The sequence below is a fragment of the Stegostoma tigrinum genome, chromosome 5 (assembly GCF_030684315.1).
Source record: "Stegostoma tigrinum isolate sSteTig4 chromosome 5, sSteTig4.hap1, whole genome shotgun sequence".
NCBI lineage: Eukaryota > Metazoa > Chordata > Chondrichthyes > Orectolobiformes > Stegostomatidae > Stegostoma > Stegostoma tigrinum.
Window position 1 is genome coordinate 54,970,284 of NC_081358.1, and position 16,843 is coordinate 54,987,126.

At 40.1% G+C, this 16,843-nt stretch overlaps 1 protein-coding gene across 1 annotated transcript in view; it reads left to right on the top strand.

The window, feature by feature from the left end:
- dok6 (docking protein 6) overlaps window positions 1-16,843 on the top strand; it is a 405,108-nt gene that overhangs the window by 339,050 nt on the left and 49,215 nt on the right. Inside the window, exon 5 of the mRNA XM_048529673.1 lies at window positions 76-265. Within this exon, the coding sequence (XP_048385630.1) occupies window positions 76-265 (190 nt within the window). The remainder of the gene's footprint in view (window positions 1-75; window positions 266-16,843) is intronic.

The following is a 16,843-nucleotide window of genomic DNA, read 5'->3' on the forward strand; positions in this document are numbered from 1 at the left end:
GAATCATAAGCAGACTTAGTGGACAATACTTGTCTCTGCTGCTAATACCATATTGATCTGTTTCTATGTTTTCAGAGCGGTTTAATGTTTACTTGATGCCAACACCCAACTTGGACATTTATGGAGAATGCACCATGCAGATCACACATGAAAATATTTACCTCTGGGACATCCACAACCCCAGAGTGAAACTGGTTATGTGGCCACTCAGCTCTCTCAGACGTTATGGAAGAGACTCAACTTGGTTCACATTTGAGGCCGGCAGGTAACCGTGTTATTGAACTTACTCTCTGTTTAACTGTATTAACAGTAAGTCATTAATGATTACAATACGTACTCATTATGGTTAAGTTGCTGTAATCTGTATCACCATCACCTTCTGGCTAATTAAAGACATTCGCTAGAACCTGAGTTGAAACAAATCAAGCAATATTAATACATTCACAGGAAATCCACTACCCCAATTTCCAAAAGACCCAATGTCCAAACCATCTCCTATGAGGACGGACCTCCCACTCCAGACTTTCATTGCTGTTGCACCACAGAACTCTAAGTCCCACATCTCAGGTACATACAAGAGAAAACCCGTTCCAGTTTTACTGGATCCCAGTATTGCTTTGCAATTCCAATTACCATACCCAGAATGCACAGACTTGAGTTTTACATGGATTTACTCAGGGATTTTTGTAGCAGATCTAACATTTGCCCAGGAGAGGACCTCACGAATAAATCAGCTGCATATCAAAAGTTCACCCATCTCCTAGAAAGTGCGATATTTTTGTTCATTGATAGGATCTAGGCATCACTGGCTAAACTAGTATTTATTACACATTCTTAATTGCCCAGAGAGCAATTAAGAGTCCAACTGTGAACCAGACAGGTTTTTACCACTGTCAATAATGTTTACACAGTCACCATTAGATTAACATTTTTACTCAAATTTTTATTGAAGCCATGGCAGGATTCAAATCCATGTCCTCAGAACATTAGCCTGAGGTTCTGGATAGCTCGTCTGGAGACATCACCACTGTACCTCACTTCCTCACAATGCTCACCACTCGACTCCCCCACACCATGAACAATGTTCACTGCCTGTGGCATCTCAGATGGCGCCCACTTCCCCAACCCCAAATCATAACTACTTATCCTCTCTACCCCAACCCCTCCACCATTCCTTCCCTCCTTTTACAGCCTCCCTTCCCTACCCATAACACCACAGTCAGAGCTTATACCCTCCTTCCCCCACCATCTGATGTTTGTTGTGATGGCTTCAGTGTAATAAGTACTGTATTTATCATGGACAGCTAGTCTGCTCCACCAGAATATTGCTGTATGATCAAAGTGAAAATGTGCCTGTTTTCTTTTAACTTGCGTAAGCTAATGATTATACTTTAGCATGCCAGAGTTACAATTATAAAATCGGTTGTAATTTTTCCAAGCACGTTATTTGGACTATACCAATTATGGAGGTTTACAGTCAAATCACTTACTGAGTCCATTTACAGTTTGTGAGAAATTCCATTGGGTGTGCTTAGCAACAGTCTATTCTTAAGAATGTCGTCAATGGACACCTAATGTAAATATCTTCTGTGTAAAGTGATGCAGCTGAATTTTCACAGGGGCTCTCCAGATAGTTAGGGCAACATTGACAGAGAGAATATGGAATCCCTAAGAAAATAAAATGTATTTCCATAGCAGCCAATTGGGATAATCCTTGTCTGAATTCACCACCCCACCCAATCCAGGTGGAGCTAAAATATTAAATTGTGGTAATGAGACTAGAATAGAGAAGATACGGTATAATTGTATGTGCGATCACTATGTCACTGTGTATAACAATGGAGCACACAATGCAGTAATTTATCCATCTGCTGATGAATGTTTGACAACTGCGTTCATGTTTCAGCTACAAGTCACATCTCTCCTGCAGCATTGGCCCAAACAGTAGTTTAGAAGTTAATCCATTAGGAATGAAGCTAAATTTAAAGTACTGGACTTTGCCCTGCAACATATTTGCCTTTTATGGGATTCCATTATACATAAATATAAGTATTCTTAATGCATTTAGTGAGGACACCAGAAAGGAATATAATTTAATAAATAGTTAATTTGAAGAATGTGGTTAACAATACAAGATGTTATCTCAACTTTTATTCCATACAGAGCTACACTCTCAACAACTAAGTGGAAACTATTGCTATTCAGGGGCATTCAATTAAATTTGACTAGTCACAGATGAATTTTCTTTTATATTTGACTTTATTCACGTAAAGCAAATTGAACCAATAAAGTGACAGTAAATTTCTGCTCTGAGATTTGCTGGAATCACCTTACATCGATACTCTTCACCGTTTTTATGTTCATTTAAATTAATAATCTACAAATATGTTTAAATCAAGAAAAATTAAATCTAATCATTGGCCCATCTTTCGAAAGAGGAAGTAAAAGAAGCAGAAGGGATTAGGTTTGGAGCTATTTTGAGTAGCTTGTCTGATCTCTGTTTTGCCTCAATCTAATCTAGAAAATTTAGGTTTCAAATCAGAAGGATTTATTTGATTTAGTTATGGTTATTTCCTAATTATTTGGGAGCTGTTTTTTTTTTCATACTGGATACAGTGGAAGGATTGTGCAATTGATTTCTTCATAATTCTAATGCAGCCTTTTCATTTAGGCAGGACGTTCATAGGATCAAGAATACTTCTTGGACATATAACAATGGCAGGCAGATCCTGGATGCAGAGGGCCCTCAACTCTTTCCCAACACCCCCCAATTATAATTAATTATATCCCATCCCTTGTAATTCAAACAGGTCTGCTTTTTGGCAGAAGGGGATCTGGATGGTATGATTCGCACAGATCCGGAAGCCATAACGTAGAGCCATTTGAACTTGCCAATAAGTTCAAGCATTCCATTTTTGTTTTTCCCATGGCCTTAATCCATAATCTGAGAGTCTCAAAGTGATTGTCTCGATGTGAGTGTTCTAGTATGGTGGATGAAGTCTATTCAAGTGTCTGGATCGGAAGGGTTTTTTTATTGCCTGTTCTTCAAGTGCAAAGTTAGTGGAATTAAACATCCATTTTTACTATAATAAAAGCTCTGCTGGACTGGTTTAGTCAACAGGCCATCTGGTATAGTTTACGGGAAAAACTAACCTCAACCTATGAAACAACATTCTAACCAGCCTGCCTCATCACTAACTTGTCCCCATAGCTCGCTGTAACCTGCTTCCAGGTTAACAGGGTCAATTCTACGCTTGCATTCAAGGGGACATTATAAACCAAGGCAATTGGCTGAGTTGGGTGTTTTCAAATAGGGTTGTAAAAATCCAGCCCTTACAACAGCAAGTAGAGGAAATTATACACCCTAGTGGGTGTCCTCCTAAGTCTCTTAAAATTACATTAAAATGTTTTTGTTGTACTATTTGATTCACTTTGGACTTCATTTTGGTCTTGGAGCTTTTGATGATTCATCACAATACAATTGAGGAATATTCAATCTTTTGTTGTTAACTGTCAGGTTCAGATATTTCTCTTCAGAAACATCTCTTTTCCTTATGAAACTAGAAAATGAAAATATGGTTTTTGTACTAAATCAACCTCATTAAAGCAAAGACATTTACTTTCACATAAGGCTTTAGGCGCATCTGAGGAGATGTCCCTTGTATCTTCATTTCACCAAGGAAATCTTTTCTGGGTCCCAGTTGTGCTCCTGAATTACATGCCACAGAACAATAACCTGAAGGTGCAGTTAGTTTAAGGAGTACGTGGACAATAACAGACCTATTCCTAAACAGAAAGCTAGCCTTTGATGTCAGTAAATAATGTGTGAGTACATCATAGTTTAACAATGATTTGAGCTGTGCTGTAATGGTTCTTGTTCTCTTTACCTCCTGGAAGTTACATTTATTTATTACCCAACCAAAGTCTGATATTTAACTGTCAGTCATCATCTAACTGGTGCATTCTTCATAACAATGCCACCATTTGTCAGAGTCCACCTGCCAGCCATCCAGTATTTTCTTCTCATAAAACATAAAACGTTATTCCCCTTTACAATGGTGTTTCTTGCAAATGTCCAGATGAGTGCAAAACAAAAAGATCATCAAAATATCTTTTCATAGTAATATTTAATTTTTGTTCTACCAAACAATTATTTAAATTTATATTTGAACATATCCTTGAAGAGGAATGATTTTAAATCATTATAAGTGCCTAGCCAGCATTACTAGCTTTAGATGTGGTCCTAAAATGAAATATTCTCTATCCCTGGAGTATTTGGACTGAACAAGGACATCACATAATGAAATATACTTAGCAAGTATGGTATTGCAGAAAAATTTGCCTTAATTTAACTACTCTCAGTACAATGAATTTCCCATTTATAATTCTGGAGATACATAAGGTCCTGAAGTGTAAAAGGTTAGGCAACTACTTTTAATATTTATTTAGTAATATTTTATTCACATTAATCCTGGATTACATAATGGGAACAATATTATAAAGTGTAAAGTAAATAAATTTATCTACAAACAAACATAGCATTTTGAAATCCAACTAGAAATAAACGTAGGATATTCAAACAAATATGCTAACAGTATACTCTCAATCAAATAATATCAGTTTATCTTGTCTCGAGATTTTACCTAAGATCTGCACTATCTTCTTGGACTGTGATGGCGCAGTATGAGGTCAGATTTAAAGAAAGTCTGTTTATTTGGAAACCGGTTTACCATTGTCTTTTGTCTTCAGATCAATCAGTATCTGTTTTCGAGCTTTTCTTAATACCCTTAGACACAGTAAGAAATTTCAAGTACTTGCGCAATGTTATCTCTGCTTTCAGCAAATACGAAAATTGTTCATTTTTCTGGGAAACATCTTTAACAGTGTATCTGTAAGAAGATGTGTACATCACAAGTTTTCATTTACAAGCACAACCTAGAATATTTGCACTGCAATGAGATACAATGTTATAAATATTAATATTGAATTGAGCAGTAAGTGTGTAATAGATTGTCACAAAAGATTTTGTGACATGCGGTCTTGGACCACCTCTGGTAGCGTAAATGGCATTGAACCTGGGTACCACTTACTTCCAGGTTTGAGACATTGTCATCCTCTCAGAAGTGTGCTGTGAGTATCAAACAGAATAATTGTTTCAAATTTAATTCCTACATCATGTCCTGCTTCACCTGTTAAGGAACAAGGAGATAATCCGTAGATGGAAACCTCCACATCATTCAGTTTTGCTACATGTATTTTATCTCTGATTTTTCCCTCCTTCAACTTTGTAAAAGCCTGCAAAAGGATTTGAATGCATTTTGGAATGCAAATGAGCAATTTGACAGAATGGACAGGTTTCTTTCAAGCATTTTTTTGTGGCTGAAATGGTATTAAACTTAAAACAATGTTACCACCCCCATTGAAGAACACATTATAGCAAAAGGTCCTCAACAGGTGACAGTGACCTAGTGGTAATATCACCAGTCTGGTGGTCCAGGAACCCTGGCCATCATTCTGGGAAATGGGGTCAAGTCTCACCACAGCAGCTAGTGGAAATTAAGTTCAATTAATTTAGGACTGAATGCTATTTCCAGTAATGGTGATGATGTAAGCCTTTGAGGGCAGGCTCTTTGCCATCCCTATCTGGTCTGGCCTACATGTCACATGATTGACACTAATGTGCCATCTAAAGTGGAACCCCTTGCAGGGTCAGTAGCAGTCGACAGCAAATACTGGCCTCACCTACATCCCGTGAAACAATAAAGGACATGGCAAGTGGATCACGTGATGTAGTGAAATGTTTGACAATTTGGAGGTAATTACCTGCCTGGAGCAATCTAGTTTTTTTCCCCCTCAGTGTTATTCTCTTCCCCTTCTCTTATCCTCCCATTCACATCCACAAGTGTTCTTCCATCCTTGAAGTAGAAAATTATGCTGTGCACTTTTAGACAAGAGCTAGCCAGCCTCCAGTTCTCTTTTTGCCCTGCTTCACTTACAAAGCTCACTTATGTGAGTTGACATAAATATTCATTGGAAAGGGCAGGGGCAGGAGTAGAGATCATACTCCAGTCTATTTAAGTTCTTACCTCAAATAAGCACTTTGCACTGGAAAGCAGTCAGGAGGGACACTACATACTCTGAAATGAATTGTAGCACTTCAGTGTCACCTCTGCTGGGATTGGGCATCTGAGCACAGATAGCCAATAAAGCAGTAACTTTACTTGGCTGAGCTGACAATAGATGCTCCAGTTATCCATTGTGCCACTTAAAGGATTCAATAATAGATATTACACTGTGCCTATGGTGCTTCACTAGTTCATACATTGACAGCAATTATGATGTTATTGACTGATATTATTTTCTATCTCCGTGAACTAGAATGTGGAGTCAAGTGCATCGGATTAGTAGTGTTTAAGAATAGGTTATAATGTGTTTCTAACTATTTGGGATTAGCCTGTTGATAATTTGTTTTGATGGTAAAAATTGCAGATATTTAAGTCCTTAATTTTTTTTTCTAGGATGCAAACTGTCAAATTATTACACCAGCTAATTGAACAGGCAAGCACAGAATATTACGACTCCAGATGAAACTGCTAAAATATGTTGTGTTCTGCCTTGGGATTAATAACTTTCTTGCTATTGTGTTTGAGATTCCAAGTGTTACTAAGAGAATAAAGCCAGAAGACCTTACAATTTTGAACAAATAAACTTTGATACAAAGTTCAAGAAATAAATAGTTTACGTGTGTGTGTGTGTGTGTGTGTGTGTGTGAGAGATTGCACAACTTGTGCTGTAACATCCAACATTAATGTGAAGTAAGCATGAGTATCAGATAATCTTTGGCCAAACACCCTACAGCCCAGCCTGGAAAGACGATGTTGTCAAGAGAGATCACAAAGATTCCTTAGATCCTTACTGATGGGAGTTGCCATGGTGAGGGACAGAAAATCATACAATTGAGGGGAGGCAATGGCCTAGTGATATTATCGCTGGACTGTTAATCCAGAGACCCAGGTAATGTTCTGGGACCTGGGTTCGAATCCCTCCTTGGTAGGTGGTGGAATTGAATTCAGTAAAATATCTGGAATTTTGAATCTGATGATGATGATGACCATGAATCAATTATCAGAAAAACCCATCTGGTTCACTAATGTTTTCTAGGGAAGGAAACTGCCATCCTTACCTGGCCTGGCCTACACGTGACTCCAGACCCACAGCAATGTGGTCGACTCTGGGCAATAAATGCTGCCTGGTCAGTGACGCCCTCATCCAGTGAATGAATAAAGGAAAAAAATCTGTAAAGCAATGTCTCCTTTAAAAGGGATTCCAATTCTTTACTTTCAAAGATCTAGCCTTGAAACTGCCTCATTATCCACCTATCATGGATTATGTCAACAATAGCTCAGTCTCTTGCCCTGAGATTGTGTCCATTTTATTCCTGAGGCTGCCCTTTGGAACTTGCTGACAGGCTGCATTCCAGCTCTTTCACACACAGCCAGCTTCACTAAACTGGCACTGCCGGTTTCTCCAAGCTTCAATATTTCTTAGCTATGACCATGTGTACTTTCTTTACTCCTGCTGTCAGCTACCAAATGGCTCCTGGGCCTTCAATGAGCCACCAGACTCCAGCACGTTAGCCGTGTGGCAATAGTCTTTGGCTGCTTGTCTCACTTCAACATAGAACCAGCAATCCTTGCTGCCTTGGCAAACCTGTCGGAACTTCTTCCAAACTCTGACTGCCTTAGCTCAATACCACAGCTGAGAATTTCTTCCCCGGCTTCTGACCTCCACATAGTCAGATTACTTATCCTTCTGCATTACCACAGGTCCCGTGGTCAGATCTCTTGCATCATCACCACCACCTTTGTGTGCACTCCTGTCTGCAACTGCCTAAAGAGGAAATGGGAAATGTGAGCCAAGCATACACACCCCATCCTGCTTGTATATATACTAGCACTTCAAGGTCATCCAAAGAATTGGAGACGCTAGCATCCACAGAAGCAATGCATCAAATCTCCAGAATCAGAAAGGTCATCTTATAATAAGAGAGCATTTGTTCATTGTGAAATACCAATATCTTAAAAATCAAACAGCTGTTTTAAAGTGGGTTTATAGCCTTGTGGTCATTATGGAAGACTTAAGGGTCTGTTTCAGTGTTGTTATTGCTGGGAAGAAGCTTTGTTCAAAAAAATGGGAGTGACACAATGACTCAGGGGTGGTTTAGTGGTTAGCACTGCTGCCTCACTGCACCAGGGACCCAGGTTTGATTCCACCCTTGCGTGACTGCCTGTACGGCATTTACACATTCTCCCCATGTCTGCATGGGTTTCTTCCCACAGCCCAAAGATGTGCACGCTGGGTGGATTGGCCATGCTAAATTACCCATTGTGTCTAGGGTTTAAGGTGGGATCTGTTGGCGGGTCAGTGTGGACTTGATAGGCCAAATGGCCTCCTTCTACACTGTAGGGATTCTGTGTTCCGAGGTTGATGAGATGATTAGTGCATGCTCATGCTTTTCCACTCTCCCTAGTTGCCATGTAAGTCTTCCCATTGAGAAACGGCCAACGCTGTCCTCCTTTGAGTTGAAGCAAGAACTCTCATTGAAATTGGGACAACATGCCCTTTTACTAAGCCATTAAACATGACTCTTGCCATAGTTGCTGTCCAGAGAGTCTGAGTAAACTTAACCTAAGAGAATTTGATTCGTTCAAGCTGTATTTGAATTTTAATTATCCAGCTCTGAATAATTTAGTGCTTTCTATCAATGGCAACTGATCCACTGTGCCTGATCACTGCCCAGGGGGTGAAGACTAAAACCTAGCCAAGCCAAAGACCGAGATTGTATTCTGTTTCCCTGGCAGCAAATCTCTCAAGAAAGTTGATGATCGCCCTCTGGTTTGTATCAGATTAATTTATTGTAGTCATTTTATTTCAGCTGGTTTTAGCACTTCTGTTAAAGAGGGGAAAATAGGCCATAGCCTCCTTTCTTGCTCAATGCCCAGAAACGTCTGCTGGAAAAGCTAGAGTGAGCTCTATGTAAACAGATTCAAGGTGTAATGCCTTTTATGGCCAAGCAGCCTGTTGTGGCTAACACACAAATATAGGCCACTTGAGTAAAGCAGCAGGGGTTAGCTGGGAACAATGGAACCATTACCCATCCAGGAATCAACATCATCAGGAAGGCGTGGGAAGGGATAACATTGACAGAAACCATTTTTTAAAAAAATGTATGTTATCCAATTAAATAAAACTTCTAATTTCGGCACTTGCGTTGTCTCCAGCTTATCTGCCAGGGCTGACATGGCCCAAAGGCTCCAGTGAGATATCCATTCATTGCTGACACCATGCTGCTTCTCTTCAGTATAATTCAACCTCACAATCCCAAAAGATTCCATTCCATTTATATTACTCGTGCTGTAATTATCATCATTTTTGTGTCATGATTAAGATCAAACTTTGGGGATTATTATCTCCCCATTTCCATTGATCATTGGATAATGTTGGGAACCCATATGTCACAATACATAATGGAAGCTCCACTGTAACCTAATTTGTCCCTTATTGTTAGATCTAATAGGCTATTAATATTTTATTTCTTTAAGCACAATAGCAAGGCGCATTAGGCATTTGATATGAAAAATCATACAGTTTTTGTGCAATAAATAATTTCATCTAATTAACCTATTTCACACATGCAATTAAATCACATTTACTGTTTTACCAAGCTTTCCCTACCAGTTCAATGCTGCTAAAGAAAATCAGCTATATTTTGTTGCAGAAGTAATCAAGAGACTATCTGTGCTCTTTCACATTAAAAAAAAATCTTCTGGCAACTGAATATGGTCAATGAAACACAAAGTCAGGTGCTGCTATAAAGATTTCATTATATTAATAATTTGCTTTTAATTATTTTGGAGAGTCAGCAGTGAAATGCATTGCAGGATGCGAAGCTGCAGTAAACTGTACAGGTAAAGTTAGGGCTAATCTATTTGGGTACAAGTAAAATTTTGACATCCAGCCTCTTAAGTACAGGGAGTTAACTGTTGCAAATTAAGAAACTCAGTCCTTTTAAATTTTAATTTTTGCTCAGGATTTAGATTTTTATTTTCCTTTTGTCTTTTTTATCTGTCAATTCCGTGCTTCATTTCCTCTCTTTATTTTGTTTTCTGTGCATGGAATGGCATTGAATGTACTATTCTAACTGGCAATCCTTGACTCAAACTCTAAAACAAAGTAAGGGTGCTTTAGTCTATTTGTTTAATGGGATTTGCAGTTGCTTGACCCATTCACACCAGTTCCAGATTTCTCTGTGTAGTAACATTACATGTAAACTGCACCAGAAAGTCAACAGCAAGTTCAATGAAATGATGTTCATTTACAGCTGAGAGCAAAACCCAACCTGATAATGAATCCATTAAAATGTTTCAATTTTGCATGTGCTAACTGATAACATGAGCTCTCATTGAACGATGACTGCATGGCCACAGCTCTCAAAAAGCTAAAAGCTCAAAAATACCCTTGGCATTTGATCAGAAACAGTTTTACGTGGACTTTGCAATTTAAGCTGCAGTGAAACCAAAAATTATTTTGCATTTGTTAGACGTAAAGGAAATATGTGGAGTTGAGTCACCTTCAGTGCCTGCAGGGAAGCTGATAGAGAAGATCCCTCACCCCATCCCCAGTATCTTCAAACTCCCTTGATCTTTATCCGATAGTTGACATAGAAACCAGCTCCTAAAATGCTGACTTGGTCGTTGCAAAATGGTGTTGATTGACAGGAGTGATGCTTGGCCCATTGTTTGCCCATTGACCTTCCACAAGTTAAATGCAAATGGTTGTTCTTTGTAAACACACCTGGCAATCTCCAAATAAGGGAAAAGCTGATGAGCAACTTCAGAAGTGCTGGCACATCTTCAAGTAAACTTCCAATTAAAAAGTTGGCAAGGTTGAAATTCTCTGGTCCTTTGCTTATTGTCTGGTCTAACTTTGTCAATAATTCACAGAAAACTTAGAGGAATGGCGGCTCTCCTGCATTTCTGTGATCCTGCACTGCACTGACAAGCCAGAACAATCCTTTCAGAAGTTCAGACCCAATGCTTAACCTAGAAACTGGCCAAAATGAAGACCAGTGCTTCAAGGCAAAAGAATGAGTTCAAGTCCTTTTAAGCATGCTGCATTTTTCTTGGTGCTTTGATATTGGTTTTCGTAATCCAGTTCGTTTCATGTGAAAATTGAAATTGAGTGACCCCCATATCAAGGGGATGGATTCTGCACTTGGAGCTAAAGAGATCATCAGATATGGTACAAAAGCAGGATCAGGCTATTGAGTTGAATGATCACTCATGACAATGAAGGATGACAAAGTAGGCTCAAAGGCCAATTAGCCTTCTCTTATTTTCTGTGTTTCTATGTTAAGGTCCATATGCAAAGTGAAAATATTTCCTCCTGAATTAACAGCCCTTCCGCTGAAATGAAAATTGTCTTGATAAAGCAGAGTCTGAAAGATTTGCATTCTCTTAAAATCATGACAGCCTAGAAAGCGAAGTTGAAATGTCTGTGGTCTATTTCTTGTCATATAAACAAGCTATGCAATCAAACCCTATCTTATTGCTCATCTTCTCAGCTTCCTCTGTAACCTTCAGTGAATTTGACAGGCAACATTGCTGCTGATGCACCATCTGCTGCCTCACTTCATTTGAAGGATCTTTCACTTGACCTCTGAATTAGCAAGCCCACCATTCCCCACCTCAAGAAACAGTTTGCACACCACTTCTCCTCCCCCTCCTCCTCTTACTCCTCCCTTTCGCCTTCACTTCACTTCCTCCAATGCTCCTCCTCTTACGCCCTCCATTCATCTTCCCTCCAACACAGCACCAGTGAAGGGTGTAAAATGGCATGTCAAGTTTACTTGTGCAATTTTCCCTCAAAAGTGGATAGAACATAGAACAGTACAGGACTGGTAGGGGCCCTTTGGCCCTTGATGTTGTGCCAAACATGACACCAATGAAACTAATGCCTGCTGCCCGTCTTTGGTCCATATCCCTCCATTCCTCACATACTCATGTGTTTATCCAGAAATCTCTTAAATGCTCCTATCATTAGCTGCCTCAACGGTTTAATTCCATAAAGCTGCCTTTGGCTCATATCCCTTGAACTATTTGCTGTACAAAAATTTATTTATCTCAGATTTAAAACTACCAATTGTTCAATTCTGTTCTCCCTGCTATAGGAAAGACGTTGTGAAATGTGAAAGGGTTCAGAAAGATTAACAAGGATGTTTCCAGGGTTGGAGGGTTTGAGCTGGAGGGGCTGAATAGGTTGGGGCTATTTTCCCTGGAGCATCGGCGGTTGAGGGGTAACATTACAGAAGTTCATAAAATCATGAGGGGCATGGATCGAGTGAATATTTTAAGGTATGGGATTTAATAGTGAAACAATAAAAATAACGATCTAAATCATGACTGTGAGTGAAAACTGAATAACAATTCCATGTGCTGGTCCAAATAAGCAGCAGTTTCCAAAACCACATCAGCTGAAGGTGACATGTGGCCTTGACACTTTGAGAAGTTTTAATGCCCTCCACCTGAGGCAGATTTACAGGTAAGGGTGGTGTCATCTAATCACACAGGAAGGCAAGGACTGGGAATACCATTGCCTCCGTACTCTCCCTCAGGTAAACCTGGGCTGTGAAAGATGATGGAGAGCTTCCTGCCTGAGGGATAATTAAGGCACTTCTGTGGGCAATTAATGCCTGCTTCAGCTTGCCCCACATGTGTTCAATGAGTGGGAAGGCAGGGGTTTTGGTAATTGGGGAGACTGACAAAAAAAATCTGTCATGGCCAGGAGAAGCATTGGTTGGTAATTAGGTTACCTCTTTCGGTGCCTGATGGGAGGACCCAGCATTGGAAAGTTCAGGATTTTGACTCAGTTTGATTTGTTACTGTTCCATGTACTGAAATACAGTGAAAAGTGTTGTCCAATGTGCTTTACAGGCTGATGGTACTACATAGTTTAATCATGGTAACAGAATACAGTGCAGGGTATAGTGTTATAGCCACCAAGAAGGTGCAGAGAGAGATTCATCATTGACATTTAAAAGGTCCATTCAGAAGTCTGATAATAGTGGGGAAGAAGCAGTTTTTGAATCTGTTTGTGTACACATTCAAATTTTTGTATCTTCTGCCTGACAGAAGAGGGTGGATGAGAGTATAACCCCAGTAAAAGCCAATCCCCAACCCTCATGGCCTTTTCCTCGGAGTCCCACCCACACACCCAGGTAACAGCCCCACAACCCACCTGTATTTGCATAATCCATGGCGAGGCCTCCTTCTGAGTATTTCACCCACTCCTGATTTCATCACAATAGAGACCTGCCAGCCTGAACCCTGAGTAGGGCCCATTCATTCACATCCTTCCACAATTATCCCAAAACAGAAATACCCCGGGTTCCTGGGTGCCTCCCTGCCCTGGCTGCTGGGAGATTGTGTCACTGCTTGTTTAGAGCTGCTGGCTGCATCTTAACTGCAGAAAGAGTAGAGATATTTTAAAGCAAAGGAATATTCACATTTCAAATCATCTCCAAGGCAGCATGGTAAATAAAATTTATAATTGGATAGAAACAGAAAGCAGTTGTCTTCCATTTTGGACTTTACTCTGAAAATTAGTTACCACTTGGGGCATACAGCAGCAATTGTCACTGGACAAATAACCTAGAGCCTCGGGCAAATGTTCTGGATTCAAATCTCAAGCAGACCAGTTGGTGGATTTTAAATTCAGTTACTAAATCTGAAAAAGGAAGATAATCTCTGTAATGGTGAGCCATGGAACCATTGCCAGTTTTTTTTTTGTAAAAAACCATCTATTTCACTAATATCCTTTAGGGAGTGAAATCTGCTGTCCCTACCTTAACTGACCTGATTGTGACCCCAGAAATATGGTCAAATCTTAAATGGCCTGTGAAATTGGCCAGCAAGCCAATCAGGTTTATCAAGATCTTGAATGCTTTTGACAAGGTGCATGTCGAAAGGATGTTTCCTCTTGAAGGTGAGTCCAGAGCAAGAGGGCCCTGATTTAAGATTAAGGGTCACCCTTTTAGGATAGAGATGAGTTTTTTTTTCTGACAGTTGTGTAACTTTGGAACCCTGCTTCAGAAGGGAGTGCAAGTGAGGACATGGAATTCTTTTTCAAGTCAAAGGTAGTTGGACTCAAGTTAGGCAAGTGAATCAAAGGTTACCAAGGATAGATGGGAATGTGGAACAGCTATGCCATATTCTTATTGAATGGTGGAGAAACCTGGAGGGGCCAAACGGCCTACTTCTGCTCATATCTCAAATGTTCTTAAGGAAATCATTTGGGGGAGAAGAAAGTCTGAAAGGAAGGAAACTAGTTCTATCAATGACCCCACACCACCATGGGCTGCAGTTCAAAAAGCTGGTTCACCACCAGATTCTCAAGGGCAGATGTGGTGGGAATTGACCCAGTAAGTGACCTATGACACCCCATGAACGCACAAGCTAAAAAAAAAGTAGTCTTCAGACTTTCTCTGATCTGGAGAAATTACCTGAATGGTATAAAGACTGTCCCAAGTTCGCAGAGAAGGACAATCTCTAGCAAGGATAGTTCACAAGACTCTGTTATTTAACTATCAACACCTCAAATTATGGCTTTACTAACATGATGTAACCTCTGTTTGATCTGTAATTACTCCAGCCCAGTCTGCTAGCCCCTCACACTAGGCATTATTACAATTTTCAAATAAAGAATAACCTTATAATGTATGATTGTAAAGTTAATCTAGTGTAGACTTTGCTTTTTTGTTACCTTAAACCAAGATGATTGATGACTTAGCTGTTACCAGAATTAGAGGCAGTAGTTACGAGAGGTGAAATACTTGTAATGTATTGGGCCACACATCCCAAATTAAGAATCAAAATAACCCTGTCCAAAATGGGGTTGGGAAGGTCCCATGATTTCCATTACATTTGTGACTGCACTCATCATTAAGGGCACAATGGGAATGTTCACCAGCTAAAGGCACGTCAAAGGCCCCTGGAAAGATGCCATATTTACAAAGGATTACCTTCAGGTACAGATGTCAAGTGAGGGCCCTATGCCTGTTTAGCAGCTGGTATGCCTGGCCTCATCACTTTTCTTGTGAATTAAGGATACGGAACCTCCTAGTGTTGAGAGCCTCAATTGCTTCCGTGAAAAGAGCCGTAAAGGACTTGCAGAGGCTCTGCCCTTCATAAAGACCACGTTATGTGTGACAATTGAGTCCGATATGGATGAAATTTCCAACTTTTCCATTGTGGCCCTACCATAAACCCCAGCAGCATTGTGTCACAAAGCCTGTGGATGTGGAAGTATTTTGCACTCGGACCAAAAACAATTATACAAGTTAGGAGTAGAAGCAGACTATTCAGCCCTTCAGGCCTGTTCTGTCATTCGATAAAATCATCGCTGATCTGTTTGTGCTCCGAATTCCACATTCAATCCATCTCTGTTACCCTTTTGACAGCGGAATAAATCTACCTTCACTTAAAAAAACAGACAATGACTCTGCTTCCACTGCCTATGGAAACAAAGAGTTCCAAAGTTGCACTGCCCTCTGACAGAAGCAATATGCCCTTATCTGGATCGACAAAGGACAACCCCTAATTTAAAACAATGCCCAGGGCACTGTTTTGGAAATACCCAGGAGCAGTAACATCCTTTCCACATCCACCTTGTCAAGAACATTGACAATCTGACAAACCTTAATCTTCTAAACTCAGGTGAAAATAAACAAATTCTTTCCTTAGAAGACAACTCACTTATTAGATTAGATTCCCTGCTATGTGGAAACAGGCCTTTTGACCCAACAAGCCCACACTGCCCCTTGGAGCATCCCACCCAGACCCATCCCCTATAGCCCACACACCCCTGAAGACTACAGGTAATTTAGCATGGCCGATCCACCTAGCCTGCACATCTTTGGACTGTGGGAGGAAACCGGAGCACCCGGAGGAAACCCATGCAGACACGGGGAGAATGTGCAAACGCCGCACAGACAGTTACCCAAGGCTGGAATTGCACCCAGGTCCCTGGTGCTGTGAGGCTGCAGTGCTAACCTCTGAGCCACTGTGCCACCCTAAGTATAACACTAGTAAAGCTGTCTTCAATCACTTCCATTGCAGTTATGTCATTCCTTAAAGAAGGAGGCCAAAACTTCAACCAGTATTCAAGATGTAGTCTCACTGATGGCCTGTATAACTGAAGCATAACATCTCTCATTTTATAAAAGCATGATATTGTAGATGTGGAGAGCGAAATAAAGCCAGAAAGTGCTGGAGAAACTCAGCAGGCCTGGCAGAATCTGTGGAGAGAGGAACAGAGAAACATTACTGGCCCAATAACATTTCTTCTGTCCTTACCTTTTTATGTTAAAGTTCACTCATAATAAAAGGTAGAATCCTATTAGCCTTTTTAATTAATTGTTGCTCCTGCACATGAGCATTTTTATGATTCATGCTCTAAAACACCTAGATCAGAATTCTGAGGTTTTTTTTAAAATTATTCCTGAAACTTGAAACAACTTCAATTGTTCCCAAATTATACTGCTGCCGGATTTTTGCCACATTTCCTTTTATCCATTCATAGAATATGGGTGTCACTGGCTAGGCCAGCATTTATTGCCCATCTCTGCCCAGAAGGCAGTTAAGAGTCACCACGTTACTATTGGTCTGGAATCATATGTAGGCTGGACTAGGTAAGAATGGTTTCCTTCCCTAAAGGACAGTCTTGAACTGGATGGGTTTTTCCAGCAATCACAATAAATTCCTGGTCGTCACTAGACTCTTAATTC